We start from the raw sequence: 18,378 nt of genomic DNA, 5'->3' as shown, positions 1-18,378 counted from the left end.
TGGACTCTGTTCGCACGAGGCGTTTCTTCTCCTCGGCTCCTCTCTCCTCTGGTCCCCTGCAATCTGTTCCTGTGCCTCCCGCCGTGGAGGCTATGCAGGTCGACCGGTCTCGCCTGACACCTCAAGAGAGGACACGACGCCGCATGGAGAACCTCTGCCTGTACTGTGCTAGTACCGAACACTTCCTGAGGGATTGTCCTATCCGTCCTCCCCGCCTGGAAAGACGTACGCTGACTCCGCACAAAGGTGAGACAGTCCTTGATGTCTACTCTGCTTCTCCACGTCTTACGGTGCCTGTGCGGATGTCTGCCTCTGCCTTCTCCTTCTCTACCGTGGCCTTCTTGGACTCTGGATCTGCAGGAAATTTTATTTTGGCCTCTCTCGTCAACAGGTTCAACATCCCAGTGACCAGTCTCGCCAGACCCCTTTACATCAATTGTGTAAACAATGAAAGATTGGACTGTACCATACGCTTCCGCACGGAGCCCCTTCTAATGAGCATCGGATCTCATCACGAGAGGATTGAACTTTTGGTCCTCCCCAATTGCACCTCGGAAATTCTCCTTGGACTTCCCTGGCTTCAACTTCATTCCCCAACCCTGGATTGGTCCACTGGGGAGATCAAGAGTTGGGGGCCCTCTTGTTCCAAGGACTGTCTAAGACCGGTTCCCAGTAACCCTTGCCGTGACTCTGTGGTTCCCTCAGTAACCGGTCTCCCTAAGGCCTATATGGACTTCGCGGATGTTTTCTGCAAAAAACAAGCTGAGACTCTACCTCCTCACAGGCCTTATGATTGCCCTATCGACCTCCTCCCGGGTACTACTCCACCCCGGGGCAGAATTTATCCTCTCTCTGCCCCAGAGACTCTTGCCATGTCTGAGTATGTCCAGGAAAATTTAAAAAAGGGCTTTATCCGTAAATCCTCCTCTCCTGCCGGAGCTGGATTTTTCTTTGTGTCCAAAAAAGATGGCTCCCTACGTCCTTGCATTGACTACCGCGGTCTTAATAAAATCACGGTTAAGAACCGCTACCCCCTACCCCTCATCTCTGAACTCTTTGATCGCCTCCAAGGTGCCCACATCTTTACTAAATTGGACTTAAGAGGCGCCTATAACCTCATCCGCATCAGAGAGGGGGATGAGTGGAAAACGGCGTTTAACACCAGAGATGGACACTTTGAGTATCTGGTCATGCCCTTTGGCCTGTGCAACGCCCCTGCTGTCTTCCAAGACTTTGTCAATGAAATTTTTCGTGATCTGCTATACTCCTGTGTTGTTGTATATCTGGACGATATCCTAATTTTCTCTGCCAATCTAGAAGAACACCGCCAGCATGTCCGTATGGTTCTTCAGAGACTTCGTGACAATCAACTCTATGCCAAAATTGAGAAATGTCTGTTTGAATGCCAATCTCTTCCTTTTCTAGGATATTTGGTCTCTGGCCAGGGACTACAAATGGATCCAGACAAACTCTCTGCCGTCTTAGATTGGCCACGCCCCTCCGGACTCCGTGCTATCCAACGCTTTTTGGGGTTCGCCAATTATTACAGGCAATTTATTCCACATTTTTCTACCGTTGTGGCTCCTATCGTGGCTTTAACCAAAAAAAATGCCGATCCCAAGTCGTGGCCTCCTCAAGCGGAAGACGCCTTTAAACGACTCAAGTCTGCCTTTTCTTCGGCTCCCGTGCTCTCCAGACCTGACCCTTCCAAACCCTTCCTATTGGAGGTTGATGCCTCCTCAGTGGGAGCTGGAGCTGTTCTTTTACAAAAAAATTCTTCCGGGCATGCTGTCACTTGTGCTTTTTTTTCTAGGACCTTCTCTCCGGCGGAGAGGAACTACTCCATCGGGGATCGAGAGCTTCTAGCCATTAAATTAGCACTTGAGGAATGGAGGCATCTGCTGGAGGGATCAAGATTTCCAGTTATTATTTACACCGACCACAAGAACCTCTCCTACCTCCAGTCTGCCCAACGGCTGAATCCTCGCCAGGCCCGGTGGTCTCTGTTCTTTGCCCGATTTAATTTTGAGATTCACTTTCGTCCTGCCGATAAGAACATTAGGGCCGATGCTCTCTCTCGTTCCTCGGATGCCTCAGAAGTTGAACTCTCTCCGCAACACATCATTCCACCTGACTGCCTGATATCCACTTCTCCAGCCTCCATCAGGCAAACTCCTCCAGGAAAGACCTTTGTTTCTCCACGCCAACGCCTCGGAATCCTCAAATGGGGTCACTCCTCCCATCTCGCTGGTCATGTGGGCATCAAGAAATCTGTGCAACTCATCTCCCGCTTCTATTGGTGGCCGACTCTGGAGACGGATGTTGTGGACTTTGTGCGAGCCTGCACTATCTGTGCCCGGGATAAGACTCCTCGCCAGAAGCCCGCTGGTTTTCTTCATCCCCTGCCTGTCCCCGAACAGCCTTGGTCTCTGATTGGTATGGATTTTATTACTGATTTACCCCCTTCCCGTGGCAACACTGTTATTTGGGTGGTCGTTGATCGATTCTCCAAAATGGCACATTTCATCCCTCTTCCTGGTCTTCCTTCAGCGCCTCAGTTGGCTAAACAATTTTTTGTACACATTTTTCGTCTTCACGGATTGCCTACGCAGATCGTCTCGGATAGAGGCGTCCAATTCGTGTCTAAATTCTGGAGGGCTCTCTGTAAACAACTCAAGATTAAATTAAATTTTTCTTCTGCATATCATCCCCAGTCCAATGGACAAGTAGAAAGAATTAACCAAGTCTTGGGTGATTATTTGCGACATTTTGTTTCCTCCCGCCAGGATGACTGGGCAGATCTCCTTCCATGGGCCGAATTCTCGTATAACTTCAGAGTCTCTGAATCTTCCTCCAAATCCCCATTTTTCGTGGTGTACGGCCGTCACCCTCTTCCCCCCCTCCCTACCCCCTTGCCCTCTGGTCTGCCCGCTGTGGATGAAATTTCTCGTGACCTTTCCATTATATGGAGAGAGACCCAAAATTCTCTCCTACAGGCTTCATCACGCATGAAGAGGTTCGCGGATAAGAAAAGAAGAGCTCCTCCCGTTTTTTCCCCTGGAGACAAGGTATGGCTCTCCGCTAAATATGTCCGCTTCCGTGTCCCTAGCTACAAGTTGGGACCACGCTATCTTGGTCCTTTCAAAATTTTGTGTCAAATTAATCCTGTCTCTTACAAACTTCTTCTTCCTCCTTCTCTTCGTATCCCTAATGTCTTTCACGTCTCTCTTCTTAAACCACTCATCCTCAACCGTTTTTCTCCCAAATCTGTTCCTCCCACTCCTGTTTCCGGCGGACATCTTCTCTGTCAAAGAGATCTTAGCCTCTAAAAAGGTCAGAGGGAAAACTTTTTTTCTAGTGGACTGGGAGGGTTGTGGTCCTGAAGAGAGATCCTGGGAACCTGAGGACAACATCCTAGATAAAAGTCTGCTCCTCAGGTTCTCAGGCCCTAAAAAGAGGGGGAGACCCAAGGGGGGGGGGTACTGTTACGCCGAGCGCTCCGGGTCCCCGCTCCTCCCCGGAGCGCTCGCTACACTCTCTCCGCTGCAGCGCTCCGGTCAGATCCACTGACCCGGGGCGCTGCGATTCTGCTTCCAGCCGGGATGCGATTCGCGATGCGGGTAGCGCCCGCTCGCGATGCGCACCCCGGCTCCCGTACCTGACTCGCTCTCCCTCGGTCCTGTCCCGGCGCGCGCGGCCCCGCTCCCTAGGGCGCGCGCGCGCCGGGTCTTTGCGATTTAAAGGGCCACTGCGCCGCTGATTGGCGCAGTGATTCCAATTAGTGTCTTCACCTGTGCACTTCCCTATATCACCTCACTTCCCCTGCACTTCCCTGCCGGATCTTGTTGCCATTGTGCCAGTGAAAGCGTTCCTTGTATGTTCCTAGCCTGTGTTCCAGACCTCCTGCCGTTGCCCCTGACTACGATCCTTGCTGCCTGCCCCGACCTTCTGCTACGTCCGACCTTGCTTCTGTCTACTCCCTTGTACCGCGCCTATCTTCAGCAGCCAGAGATGTTGAGCCGTTGCTAGTGGATACGACCTGGTCACTACCGCCGCAGCAAGACCATCCCGCTTTGCGGCGGGCTCTGGTGAAAACCAGTAGTGACTTAGAACCGATCCACTAGCACGGTCCACGCCAATCCCTCTCTGGCACAGAGGATCCACTACCCGCCAGCCGGCATCGTGACAGTAACAAGAAGAACTAAAGGCAAATAATAGAAGAAAATAACTTAACTAGGGAGGGAAAGTTGTGCTACTGTTAGGACTAAGGGAAAACAAATTATCGTTAGAAATTAACGATTCCCTTACGTCCTAACCAGTAGCACAGATGGGGAAATGGCAAGCAGAAACCCTATGAGGGAGGGCTCTCATGCCTGACGGCAGATAATACTGTCCGTCCAAATGAGGAAAAATTGGCCAATCTACTGTCAAGTCTGTAGTGGGTGATAAATGTGGAGAGTGAACTCCAGGAAGCAGCTTTGCATATATGTTCCAAGGGAACAAGACTCCTTTCCGCAAAGGAGGTAGATACAGACCTGGTGGAATGAGCTTTTACAAACTCAGGAGGCTCCTTACCTTGGGATACCATGGCAATACGAATGGCATCTTTTACCCATCTACTGATGGAGGGCTTTGAAGCTTTAAGACCTCTCTTGGGTCCTGAAAAGAGAATTAGCAGATTTTCATCCTTCCGAAACTCCAAAGATCTTCTTATATAGATCTGGAGACATCTTGAGATATCTAGGCAATGAAGAGCCCTATCTTCATTGGAGGATGGAGGAGGAGAAAATACTGGCAGGGATATAACTTGATTTATATTTTGGAATGATGGAACTTTAGGTATAAAGGATGGCATGAATCTGAGTAACACTCGATCCGGCAAAAATTTAGTATATGGTTCAAGTGCCGAGAGCGCTTGAAGTTCCCCAATCCTTTTGGCTGAAGTGATTGCCAGTAAAAAAGTTATTTTAATGGTAACAAACTTCATGTCCACCTCCTCCAAGGGCTCAAAGGGGGGAGATGCTAACCCCTTGAGCACCATCGATAAGTCCCATGCTGGGACAGGTTGTATAATTGTAGGTTTTAACCTTGAGGATCCCCTCAAGAATATTTTGACTAGTGGGTCTTGAGACAATGGTTTATTGAGAAAGGCAGAGATGGCTGATACCTGAACTCTGAGTGTGGAAGGAGATAGATTCTTGTCTAATCCCTCCTGGAGAAAGTTGAGGATTGTGGCAACAGCTGGATTCTGTCCAGGTAGTTGTTTCTTGGAGCACCAAGACTGAAAAGTTGTCCAAATTCTTTTATAGGCTCTGTTAGTGGACTCCGCTCTGGAATGCGAGAGGGTATTCAAGACCGCACTAGAAAGCCCTTCTAGATGTGGAAGGGACTGGTCAACCTCCAGGCTGTCAGGTTGAACATTTGAAGATTTAAGCAGCTGTGAGTGTCCCCCGACACTAGTGCTTGCTCTGGGGGAAGCCTCCAAAATTGTCCCCCACTCATTTGCAAGAGTTGGGTAAACCAAGCTCTCTTGGGCCAAAATGGAATTATGGCTATGACAGAGGCTTGGTCCTGCCTGATTTTCATCAATACCCTTGGGATCAAGGAAATTGGAGGGAAGATGTAGGCCAGCCTGAACCTCCATGGGATTGAGAGAGCATCGATTGCTACTGGGTTGTCTTCCCTGTACAGGGAACAAAATCTCACCACTTTGGTGTTGAACCTTGTTGCCATAAGATCCTTGGGAACTAGGAAGACTGGAGAATAAATTCCTGACCCCCGCTCTGCAAGAGGAACTTCCTCTAAGGCATTCTTCTGGATGTATTCCATGTAGGTTTCTAGCGCCCCCTGTTTGATTGGTGAAAGAACTCTTGTCTCCACATAATTGGATGGGGGAATTGATTCGAGGTCTATCGAATAACCATCCGAGATTAATCTCAGGACCCAAGGATCCTGAATGTGGAGGGACCAGGCGCTTGAAAAGTGGTGAAGACGACCACCAACTGGAATCTGGGGGGCAGGATGGGAAACTGGAAAGGTCACCTCGGCAAGGAACCCAGAGCTTCGTAGAAGCCCGCAGTCAGAACTTTCTGTTGTCTTTGGGGCCACGGGAGCGTTTTCCGCCCCGGCGTTGATTACCCCAGACTCTCTGAGGCTTAGGCTGGGGGGCTGATCCGCCCCCAGAACGCCGCCCTCGACCACGAAAGGAGGAATAAGGAAGGGACTTGCCTTTCTTGTCAGAAAGTCCCTCCATAATGCGGTCCAGCTCAGCTCCGAAAAGAATGCCGGGTTCGTAAGGCATAGCACATAAGGTGTTCTTGGAAGAGTTGTCAACCTTCCAAGGTTTTAACCATAGAGGACGTCGTCCAGCGGAAGCCAGGGCCATAGACTTGGAGGCCAATTTAAGATGCTGGGTGGAAGCATCGCACAAAAAATCAACGGCCAGATTGGACGTCTTGAAGGATGAAAGAATTTCATCTCTAGGAACCCCCTGGTCCAAATCCAACTGGATGTTAGAAAGACGGGTCTTCAAAAAGTTTGCTACCTCAGAGCAAGCTATCGCCACTGATGCAGACGCAGAAGCAGTGGAGTAGGAGCGCCTCATGGCACAGTCAGCCTTCCGATCCATTGGATCCTGCAAGGAAGACCCATCCTCAGCAGGGACCACTGTCCTCTTGGACAGTTTGGCAACTGCCATGTCAACCTTAGGGACAGGGCCCCAGGAGGAAAGCTGAGATTCCTGTATAGGAAACATGGTCTTAAATCTTTTAGTTAAGACCGGACCCTTTTCTGTTTTTTTCCATTCCGTTCTAAGCATGGACAGAAGGGTATCATCCGCTTTAAAGACCCTAGGTCCCTTAGAGGCGGAGGTAGAGGCTTCCCCGGGATCAACATCCTGGTCCCCCGACCGGATGGATCTCAGAAGACGCTGGGTCTTTTCCAGCGGAAAGAAATAGGAGGCAGCGATCTCCTCATCCGAAGAGGAGGACTTGGAATCTTCTCTCTCCTGATCCACAGACGTCTCCATTCTGGGAGGTGAAGAAGGTCTGGCGCGTTTCTGAGAGACAACGTGTTTCAGCTCCTCAATAGAGGCTTGCATAGCCGACATGTTAGAGGAGACCCACACATACATATCTTGGACTGTAGGTTCAGTCTGGTGGGAAGGAAGAGACTTAGCCCTACAAGGAGGGCACCTGGAAAATTCATAATTATCCTCAAGGGGAGTATTGCAGTCATGGCAAGAGAGGTGCTTGCGCTTGGCGGATCTTTTTGCCAAGCCTTCACGATCCCCTGAGCCCTCGGTCGACATATCTAGGTAAATATGAGAGGAGGATTAGATAATGTAGCGGCAAGAAAAAAATTGCGGCTAGCTAAAATATAATTAAAATACCCAAAGTTCTCAGCAAGAGACCAGGTAAGATAGAGAGATAGGGAAACAGTAGTATCCGCAAGGATGCACTACTAGACTCAAAAAGACAGGACTGTGGAAGTACCAACAGCTCTGCGCTCTAGGAGGCTGAATGACAGCCTAGGGGGAGTTTAAATATCCTCCTGGCTGGCGCCAAAACAAGACTCCGCCCACAAGGCGGAGTTACAGATAAAGAAATCCTGTCTTAAAAAAACTGGAGAAAAACAGGAAAAAAAGGAACCCTATTAGTTAGAGGGTTATGGAAGAGGCTCCTCGCTCGGTTTCGCCGCATTATTAGCAAAAACGGCGCAAAAAACCGAGCCGGGAGCGAAGAGAGAAACAGGAAGTGACGTCAGACGCCGCTGACGCACTTCCGGCCGGGGCCGCGATTGGAGTCGCGGCTCCGAGGAATAGAAGCAGATGGGCGCAAACTATGCCCAAATTTGCAAGTAAGAAAAAAAAAACCCTCCTACTCATATAACAGGAGTAAGGGGGTCACCATCTGTCCCACTGTCCGGGAGGACAGAAAAAAACACAATGGAGCAGAGGATGACCCTCTTACTTATACAGGGGGTTGTGGGTGTGTCTTTACTGATTGTTTAATTAGGTTCAATAAAACTTCCATCTGTCCTACCAGTTAGCGGGGGGTGGAATACCCCATCTGTGCTACTGGTTAGGACGTAAGGGAAAAAGCGAGTTTCAAAATTTTGTGAAAAATTGGAAAATTGCTGCTGAACTTTGAAGCCCTCTGGTGTCTTCCAAAAGTAAAAACTCATCAATTTTATGATGCAAACATAAAGTAGACATATTGTATATGTGAATAAAAAAAAATATTTGGAATATCCATTTTCCTTACAAGCAGAGAGCTTCAAAGTTAGAAAAATGCAAAATTTTCCAATTTTTCATCAAATTTTGGGATTTTTCACCAAGAAAGGATGCAAGTTACCAAAAAATTTTACCACTAAGTTAAAGTAGAATTTGTCACGAAAAAACAATCTCGGAATCAGAATGATAACTAAAAGCATTCCAGAGTTATTAATGTTTAAAGTGACAGTGGTCAGATTTGCAAAAAATGGCCGAGTCCTTAAGGTGAAAAAGGGCTCAGTCCTTAAGGGGTTAAAGGAAATCTGTCATCAGATTTTACCCAATACAACTGGTGGCAACACTTTGTATATGGTAAAATCACTCTTTTTTCCTATCTGATTATGTCCACCTGCCCGTTCTTGCTTGTGAATAAAATACCTTTTGTGCGCTTTATGTTAATTCCCCTAACAGTGTGTGGCATCCTGTAGTAGTCATAGTAGTCACCATGCTTTGGGCTACTGGAGTGGTTGACAGGCCAGGCATGGCCAATGTCACTGCTCCGCTTCCTTTGCTGTGCTCCCTAAGGACAATTTTCATAGAGACTTTTTTTAAAGTAATTTTCACAAGCAAGGACGGGCAGGAGGACACGAGCACATGGTGCGAAAGCTGATTTTACACTATATAATGTGTTGATACCAGTTATATAGGGTCAAATCTGATGAAAGGCTCCCTTTAAAAGTTTGGAACAAATGCAGAGGGTAAATATGCTTGTGTAAATAAACCATTGACCTGCTGCATATGGCTGTATTTCATAGTTTTGGGTTTCTTTTCAATTTCTAGTGAGTGTCACAACTCCTCAGATCGCATCAAGGTACGTGTATGGGATGAAGATGATGACATAAAATCAAGAGTGAAGCAAAGATTCAAACGAGAGTCAGATGATTTTTTGGGACAAACTATCATTGAAGTTCGAACCCTGAGTGGAGAGATGGATGTATGGTACAATCTAGGTAAGATATTTATTGTTGTATCAAATAGAATGTAAGCATTTAAATCTATGACTCAATTTTCTTCCTTTACAGCTTTCACTCTTCTTTCTATTACATCTTAGAACATGACTATGGTAATTTGTATGATCTCAACCCTAAAAGCAAGTGAGATCAGCATTTAATGTTAGGTGAGACATGACTTACAGTAGTTCCATTTTTGTTGTGGTGAGCCACAGTGAATGGCGGGACCACGGGGTGTAGCGGTGCAGGTGAATGGGGCAGATGGTATTACCACCAGGGGCAAGGTGTTATTAACCCCTAATGTTTCAGAGTGGTTTTTGGGTATTGGGAACCACCCAAACGATATCTCTGCTATCCCAATGTCTAGGCAGTGATATGATAATCCACGACCAGGTTATGGTTTAACCGTGGCTTTACTGAGGTCAGGCATATGTTCTAGTCTCTACAGCTCGGACAGAATCCCAGAGAGGTAGCCAGGAACACAGAAGGACCTTGCAGCTTGCTAGGACCAATAAAGACTTCATATCACTGACTTTAGGCTTGACTGGACTGTAGGTAGTGACAGCAGACATAGACTTGACTTACTGGAAGTAACTGTAGATTTGAGGCCTTCCAGGTAGCTGGACACTAGCACTGAGACATCTGGTCTTGACTATTTCTCAGCAAAATCATAAGAGCATAAGAGAGCGAATTGTAATTGCCACCCCCTTATATATAGAGAGGGGCTGAGCCAATGCCCATAGGTCAAGCTGCGGGTCATGTGTTAAGCTGGTGACTCTCTGGGTAACATAAACATAACATGTAACATCTCAAAGGTCCTTTAGACAGTTACATTAGTCCTCTAAAAGTCCTTTATACTGTCTATACATTAGCATACTGACTATATACCTATTACAAAAAATAACATTGTAATAACAGCAGGGGAGACACTGCAGGAGAGCCCCCAGGTCACTGAGGGACTCAGCCTGACAGGGCCTAAGTGTAGTACAGGACTTAGGTTGAGAAAAGGTACATCAAGTCCAAACTCTAACCTTACTGTGTTGATCTTTTATGAATGCAAAAGTAACCTTCAATATAGCCACGGGATTCAAAGGTGCTGGACAGGCTAAGTAAGGCTAGGTTCAGACTACGGAATCTCCGGGCAGAAAATTTCCGCCCGGAGATTCCCAGTGCGGCCTGCGCTTACTGAATCAGTCGGCGCTAGGACCGTGTGGACACTGTAGTCTCCAATAGACTGCAATGTGTTCCGCATGGATTTCCGCCTGAAGAGGATTTTCCGTTCACAAATTCCGCTTCACAAATTCCGAAGTGTGAATTGTGGACGGAAAACCATTCACTACACTATACATTTTAGCAAGTGGAATTTCCGCCTGCAATTTCAAAGCGGAATTGCAGGCGGATATTCCGTACTCTGAACCTAGCCTAAGGATCAAAGTTTATTCACTTATTTAAGTTGAATAAACCTTGATCCTTACAGGTGTGTCCAGCGCCTTTGAATCCCGTCGCTATATTGGAGGTTACTTTTGCATTCATATAGAATTGGAGGTGGAGTGGCTGCAGGCATTTAACACTATTGCTCTTATCCATGGTTACACTTGGGTGAGTGTAACTCTGTGTGGTAAACACCACTTCTACAATTTTTATTCCACTTGATAACGGTATCACACTATGGAGCGCTGTCTGTTTCTTGTGTTGATCTTTTGGAAGGCAAAGAAAACCCTTATGAGGCATATGCTAATTGCTCCATATTAGGGAAAAATCCTTTTCAACCTATATATGATAGAATAACAGACCCATCTTGAAACTTTCTTTCCTCTAGGATGCCCCCTTGTCACACACCTAGGTATAAAACACTATGTATAAATCACTAGAAAGATATTGGTAATGTCCATTAATATACACTAAAGTCTACCTATTTCTATAGTTACATTGGTCATCCTCTTCTGCTCCCAGTCCACTTTCACCATATCTTGATACACTCCAGCCATTTGAAAGTTATGCTGGACCATACATACATACATACTTAGTTGAGTTTTATATATGTTAGTCTGAAATATGTGCTTACATCAACCACAACCACTCATTTTAGTTTCATCTGCAAATATTCTGGGTCATAAACTGGGGCGAACTGAAAGGATTGGGCACTCAGGCACCACCAGTGGGCCCCAGCCTTAGGGGGGCCCACCAGTGCCTGCTCTTTTTATTTTTAATTCTAGGGTCAGACAAGACCCCGATCTGCTGCCAGCCAGGACACTGACAGAAAGAGCAGCATAATTTAACTCTGTGTCCCTTAGGATATAGTTAAACTCTGCTGCTTCTTCTGTGGATGGCCCTTAAAGAAAAAAAAACAATTTTCCTGAGCAGATGCTGTCGCATGCTGGGGATGTCTGCTATCTCTGTCCTGCGACTCCTGTGTGTACTGCACGCCTCCTAGGTCGCGCGGGAGGGGAAGGCCACCGGCACTGAAGAATGTCATCTCCCTGTAATTGCTGCATCAGGCCCCTTCATATGAGAGAGGCGGGGGTGAGTGTATGTGTATCTATATGTCTATATATAAATATATATATACACACACACACCAGAGTCTTCCAAGCAGGAGGCCTTCAGCTGTTACATAGTTACATAGTTAGTATGGTTGAAAAAAGACATACGTCCATCAAGTCCAACCAGGGAATTGAAGTGAAGGGTGTAAGGGGATAAGGGGAAGGGATGTAGTTTTATAATTCTGCATAAGCATTAATGTTATTTTGTTCCAGGAATGTATCTAACCCTGTTTTAAAGCTGTTAATTGTTCCTGCTGTGACCAGTTCCTGAGGTAGACCGTTCCATAAATTCACAGTCCTCACGGTAAAGAAGGCGTTTTGCCCCTTTAGACTAAACCTTTTCTTCTCCAGACAGAGGGAGTGCCCCATCGTCCTTTGGGGGGGGGGGGGGGGGGGGGTTAACCTGGAACAGTTTTTCTCCATATTTTTTGTATGGGCCATTTATATACTTATATACGTGTCACGATGCCGGCTGGCAGGTAGTGGATCCTCTGTGCCAGAGAGGGATTGGCGTGGACCGTGCTAGTGGACCGGTTCTAAGCCACTACTGGTTTTCACCAGAGCCCGCCGCAAAGCGGGATGGTCTTGCTGCGGCGGTAGTGACCAGGTCGTATCCACTAGCAACGGCTCACCTCTCTGGCTGCTGAAGATAGGCGCGGTACAAGGGAGTAGGCAGAAGCAAGGTCGGACGTAGCAGAAGGTCGGGGCAGGCAGCAAGGATCGTAGTCAGGGGCAACGGCAGAAGGTCTGGAAACACAGGCAAGGAACACACAAGGAACGCTTTCACTGGCACTAAGGCAACAAGATCCGGCAAGGGAGTGCAAGGGAAGTGAGGTAATATAGGGAAGTGCACAGGTGATTACCCTAATTGGAACCACTGCGCCAATCAGCGGCGCAGTGGCCCTTTAAATCGCAGAGACCCGGCGCGCGCGCGCCCTAGGGAGCGGGGCCGCGCGCGCCGGGACAGAACAGACGGGGAGCGAGTCAGGTAGGGGAGCCGGGGTGCGCATCGCGAGCGGGCGCTACCCGCATCGCGAATCGCATCCCGGCTGGCAGCGGGATCGCAGCGCCCCGGGTCAGAGGACGTGACCGGAGCGCTGCAGCGGAGAGAGAGAAGCGAGCGCTCCGGGGAGGAGCGGGGACCCGGAGCGCTCGGCGTAACAGTACCCCCCCCCTTGGGTCTCCCCCTCTTCTTGGAGCCTGAGAACCTGAGGAGCAGACTTTTGTCAAGGATGTTGTCCTCAGGTTCCCAGGATCTCTCTTCAGGACCACAACCCTCCCAGTCTACTAAAAAAAAAATTTTTCCCTCTGACCTTTTTGGCAGCCAAAATTTCCTTGACCGAGAAGACGTCCGAGGAGCCGGAAACAGGAGTGGGAGGAACAGATTTGGGAGAAAAACGGTTGAGGATGAGTGGTTTGAGAAGAGAGACGTGAAAGGCATTAGGGATACGAAGAGAAGGAGGAAGAAGAAGTTTATAAGAGACAGGATTAATTTGACACAAAATTTTGAAAGGACCAAGATAGCGTGGTCCCAACTTGTAGCTAGGGACACGGAAGCGGACATATTTAGCGGAGAGCCATACCTTGTCTCCAGGGGAAAAAACGGGGGGAGCTCTTCTTTTCTTATCCGCGAACCTCTTCATGCGTGAAGAAGCCTGTAAGAGAGAATTTTGGGTCTCTCTCCATATAATGGAAAGGTCACGAGAAATTTCATCCACAGCGGGCAGACCAGAGGGCAAGGGGGTAGGGAGGGGGGGAAGAGGGTGACGGCCGTACACCACGAAAAATGGGGATTTGGAGGAAGATTCAGAGACCCTGAAGTTATACGAGAATTCGGCCCATGGAAGGAGATCTGCCCAGTCATCCTGGCGGGAGGAAACAAAATGTCGCAAATAATCACCCAAGATCTGGTTAATTCTTTCTACTTGTCCATTGGACTGGGGATGATATGCAGAGGAAAAATTTAATTTAATCTTGAGTTGTTTACAGAGAGCCCTCCAGAATTTAGACACGAATTGTACCCCTCTATCCGAGACAATCTGCGTAGGCAACCCGTGAAGACGAAAAATGTGTACAAAAAATTGTTTAGCCAACTGAGGCGCAGAAGGAAGACCAGGAAGAGGGATGAAATGTGCCATTTTGGAGAATCGATCAACGACCACCCAAATAACAGTGTTGCCACGGGAAGGGGGTAAATCAGTAATAAAATCCATACCAATCAGAGACCAAGGCTGTTCGGGGACAGGCAGAGGATGAAGAAAACCAGCGGGCTTCTGGCGAGGAGTCTTATCCCGGGCACAGATAGTGCAGGCTCGCACAAAGTCCCCAACATCCGTCTCCAGAGTCGGCCACCAATAGAAGCGGGAGATGAGTTGCACAGATTTCTTGATGCCCGCATGACCTGCGAGATGGGAGGAGTGACCCCATTTGAGGATTCCGAGGCGTTGGCGTGGAGAAACAAAGGTCTTTCCTGGAGGAGTCTGCCTGATGGAGGCAGGAGAAGTGGAGATCAGGCAGTCAGGTGGAATGATGTGTTGCGGAGGGAGATCAACTTCTGAGGCATCCGAGGAACGAGAGAGAGCATCGGCCCTAATGTTCTTATCGGCAGGACGAAAGTGAATCTCAAAATTAAATCGGGCAAAGAACAGAGACCACCGGGCCTGGCGAGGATTCAGCCGTTGGGCAGACTGGAGGTAGGAGAGGTTCTTGTGGTCGGTGTAGATAATAACAGGAAATCTTGATCCCTCCAGCAGATGCCTCCATTCCTCAAGTGCTAATTTAATGGCTAGAAGCTCTCGATCCCCGATGGAGTAGTTCCTCTCCGCTGGAGAGAAGGTCCTAGAGAAAAAACCACAAGTGACAGCATGCCCGGAAGAATTTTTTTGTAGAAGAACAGCTCCAGCTCCCACTGAGGAGGCATCAACCTCCAATAGGAAGGGTTTGGAAGGGTCAGGTCTGGAGAGCACGGGAGCCGAAGAAAAGGCAGACTTGAGTCGTTTAAAGGAGTCTTCTGCTTGAGGAGGCCAGGACTTGGGATCAGCATTTTTTTTGGTTAAAGCCACGATAGGAGCCACAATGGTAGAAAAATGTGGAATAAATTGCCTGTAATAATTGGCGAACCCCAAAAAGCGTTGGATAGCACGGAGTCCGGAGGGGCGTGGCCAATCTAAGACGGCAGAGAGTTTGTCTGGATCCATCTGTAGTCCCTGGCCAGAGACCAAATATCCTAGAAAAGGAAGAGATTGGCATTCAAACAGACATTTCTCAATTTTGGCATAGAGTTGGTTGTCACGAAGTCTCTGAAGAACCATACGGACATGCTGGCGGTGTTCTTCTAGATTGGCAGAAAAAATTAGGATATCGTCCAGATATACAACAACACAGGAGTATAACAGATCACGAAAAATTTCATTGACAAAGTCTTGGAAGACGGCAGGGGCATTGCACAGTCCAAAGGGCATGACCAGATACTCAAAGTGTCCATCTCTGGTGTTAAATGCCGTTTTCCACTCGTCCCCCTCTCTGATGCGGATGAGGTTATAGGCGCCTCTTAAGTCCAATTTAGTGAAGATGTGGGCACCTTGGAGGCGATCAAAGAGTTCAGAGATGAGGGGTAAGGGGTAGCGGTTCTTAACCGTGATTTTATTAAGACCGCGGTAGTCAATGCAAGGACGTAGGGAGCCATCTTTTTTGGACACAAAGAAAAATCCGGCTCCGGCAGGAGAGGAGGATTTACGGATAAAGCCCTTTTTTAGATTCTCCTGGACGTATTCGGACATGGCAAGAGTCTCTGGGGCAGAGAGAGGATAAATTCTGCCCCGGGGTGGAGTAGTACCCGGGAGGAGGTCGATAGGGCAATCATAAGGCCTGTGAGGAGGTAGAGTCTCAGCTTGTTTTTTGCAGAAAACATCCGCGAAGTCCATATAGGCCTTAGGGAGACCGGTTACTGGAGGAACCACAGAGTTACGGCAAGGGTTACTGGGAACCGGTTTTAGACAGTTCTTGGAACAAGAGGGCCCCCAACTCTTGATCTCCCCAGTGGACCAATCCAGGGTTGGGGAATGAAGTTGAAGCCATGGAAGTCCAAGGAGAATTTCTGAGGTGCAATTGGGGAGGACCAAAAGTTCAATCCTCTCATGATGAGATCCGATGCTCATAAGAAGGGGCTCCGTGCGGAAACGTATGGTACAGTCCAATCTTTCATTATTTACACAATTGATGTAGAGGGGTCTGGCGAGACTGGTCACCGGGATGTTGAACCTGTTGACGAAAGAGGCCAAAATAAAATTTCCTGCAGATCCAGAGTCCAAGAAGGCCACAGCAGGGAAGGAGAAGGCAGAGGCAGACATCCGCACAGGCACTGTAAGACGTGGAGAAGCAGAGTAGACATCAAGGACTGTCTCACCTTTGTGCGGAGTCAGCGTACGTCTTTCCAGGCGGGGAGGACGGATAGGACAATCCCTCAGGAAGTGTTCGGTACTAGCACAGTACAGGCAGAGGTTCTCCATACGGCGTCGTGTCCTCTCTTGAGGTGTCAGGCGAGACCGGTCGACCTGCATAGCCTCCACGGCGGAAGGCACAAGAACAGATTGCAGGGGACCAGAGGAGAGAGGAGCCAAGGAGGAGAAACGCCTCGTGCGAACAGAGTCCATATCTTGGCGGAGTTCCTGACGCCTTTCGGAAAAACGCATGTCAATGCGAGTGGCTAGGTGAATAAGTTCATGTAGATTAGCAGGAATTTCTCGTGCGGCCAGAACATCTTTAATGTTGCTGGATAGGCCTTTTTTGAAGGTCGCGCAGAGGGCCTCATTATTCCAGGACAATTCTGAAGCAAGAGTACGGAATTGTACGGCATACTCGCCAACGGAAGAATTACCCTGGACCAGGTTCAACAGGGCAGTCTCAGCAGAAGAGGCTCGGGCAGGTTCCTCAAAGACACTTCGGATTTCCGAGAAGAAGGAGTGTACAGAGGCAGTGACGGGGTCATTGCGGTCCCAGAGCGGTGTGGCCCATGACAGGGCTTTTCCGGACAGAAGGCTGACTACGAAAGCCACTTTAGACCTTTCAGTGGGAAACAGGTCCGACATCATCTCCAGATGCAGGGAACACTGGGAAAGAAAGCCACGGCAAAACTTAGAGTCCCCATCAAATTTATCCGGCAAGGATAGGCGTAGCCCAGGAGCGGCCACTCGCTGCGGAGGAGGTGCAGGAGCTGGCGGCGGAGATGACTGCTGAAGCTGTGGTAGTAACTGTTGTAGCATAACGGTCAGTTGAGACAGCTGTTGGCCTTGTTGCGCTATCTGTTGTGACTGCTGGGCGACCACCGTGGTGAGGTCAGCGACAACTGGCAGAGGAACTTCAGCGGGATCCATGGCCGGATCTACTGTCACGATGCCGGCTGGCAGGTAGTGGATCCTCTGTGCCAGAGAGGGATTGGCGTGGACCGTGCTAGTGGACCGGTTCTAAGCCACTACTGGTTTTCACCAGAGCCCGCCGCAAAGCGGGATGGTCTTGCTGCGGCGGTAGTGACCAGGTCGTATCCACTAGCAACGGCTCACCTCTCTGGCTGCTGAAGATAGGCGCGGTACAAGGGAGTAGGCAGAAGCAAGGTCGGACGTAGCAGAAGGTCGGGGCAGGCAGCAAGGATCGTAGTCAGGGGCAACGGCAGAAGGTCTGGAAACACAGGCAAGGAACACACAAGGAACGCTTTCACTGGCACTAAGGCAACAAGATCCGGCAAGGGAGTGCAAGGGAAGTGAGGTAATATAGGGAAGTGCACAGGTGATTACCCTAATTGGAACCACTGCGCCAATCAGCGGCGCAGTGGCCCTTTAAATCGCAGAGACCCGGCGCGCGCGCGCCCTAGGGAGCGGGGCCGCGCGCGCCGGGACAGAACAGACGGGGAGCGAGTCAGGTAGGGGAGCCGGGGTGCGCATCGCGAGCGGGCGCTACCCGCATCGCGAATCGCATCCCGGCTGGCAGCGGGATCGCAGCGCCCCGGGTCAGAGGACGTGACCGGAGCGCTGCAGCGGAGAGAGAGAAGCGAGCGCTCCGGGGAGGAGCGGGGACCCGGAGCGCTCGGCGTAACAATACGTTTATCATATCCCCCCTTAAACGTCTCTTCTCAAGACTAAACAACTGTATCTCCTTTAATCGCTCCTCATAGCTAAGATGTTCCATGCCCCATATTAGTTTAATCGCGCGTCTCTGCACCCTTTCCAACTCCGCAGTGTCCCTTTTATGAACAGGCGACCAAAACTGAACAGCATATTCCAGGTGAGGCAGTACCAATGCTTTATAAAGGGGAGTATTATGTCCCTGTCCCTTGAGTCCATGCCTCTTTTAATACATGACAATATCCTGCCGGCTTTGGAAGCAGCAGCCTGACATTGCATGCTATTCTGTAGTCTGTGATCTACAAGTACACCCAGATCCTTCTCTACCAGTGACTCTGCCAGTTTAATCCCCCCTAAGACATACAATGCATGCAGGTTATTAGTACCCAGATGCATAACTTTACATTTATCCACATTGAACCTCATTTGCCAAGTGGATGCCCAGACACTTAGTCTATCCAAGTCATCTTGTAACTTATGCACATCCTCTGTAGACT

General features: G+C 48.9%; 1 protein-coding gene across 17 annotated transcripts in view; it reads left to right on the top strand.

Moving 5' to 3' along the window:
• Positions 1-18,378, top strand: part of UNC13A (unc-13 homolog A) — a 701,496-nt gene that overhangs the window by 371,220 nt on the left and 311,898 nt on the right. For all 17 annotated transcript variants that reach the window (XM_056572580.1, XM_056572660.1, XM_056572589.1 and 14 more), the window contains one exon: positions 9,053-9,222. In XM_056572580.1, the coding sequence (XP_056428555.1) occupies positions 9,053-9,222 (170 nt within the window). The remainder of the gene's footprint in view (positions 1-9,052; positions 9,223-18,378) is intronic.

This window comes from Hyla sarda, chromosome 1, assembly GCF_029499605.1.
Source record: "Hyla sarda isolate aHylSar1 chromosome 1, aHylSar1.hap1, whole genome shotgun sequence".
Classification (NCBI taxonomy): domain Eukaryota; kingdom Metazoa; phylum Chordata; class Amphibia; order Anura; family Hylidae; genus Hyla; species Hyla sarda.
The sequence above is the reverse complement of the archived record's forward strand: the minus strand, read 5'-3'. Positions and strand labels throughout refer to the sequence as shown.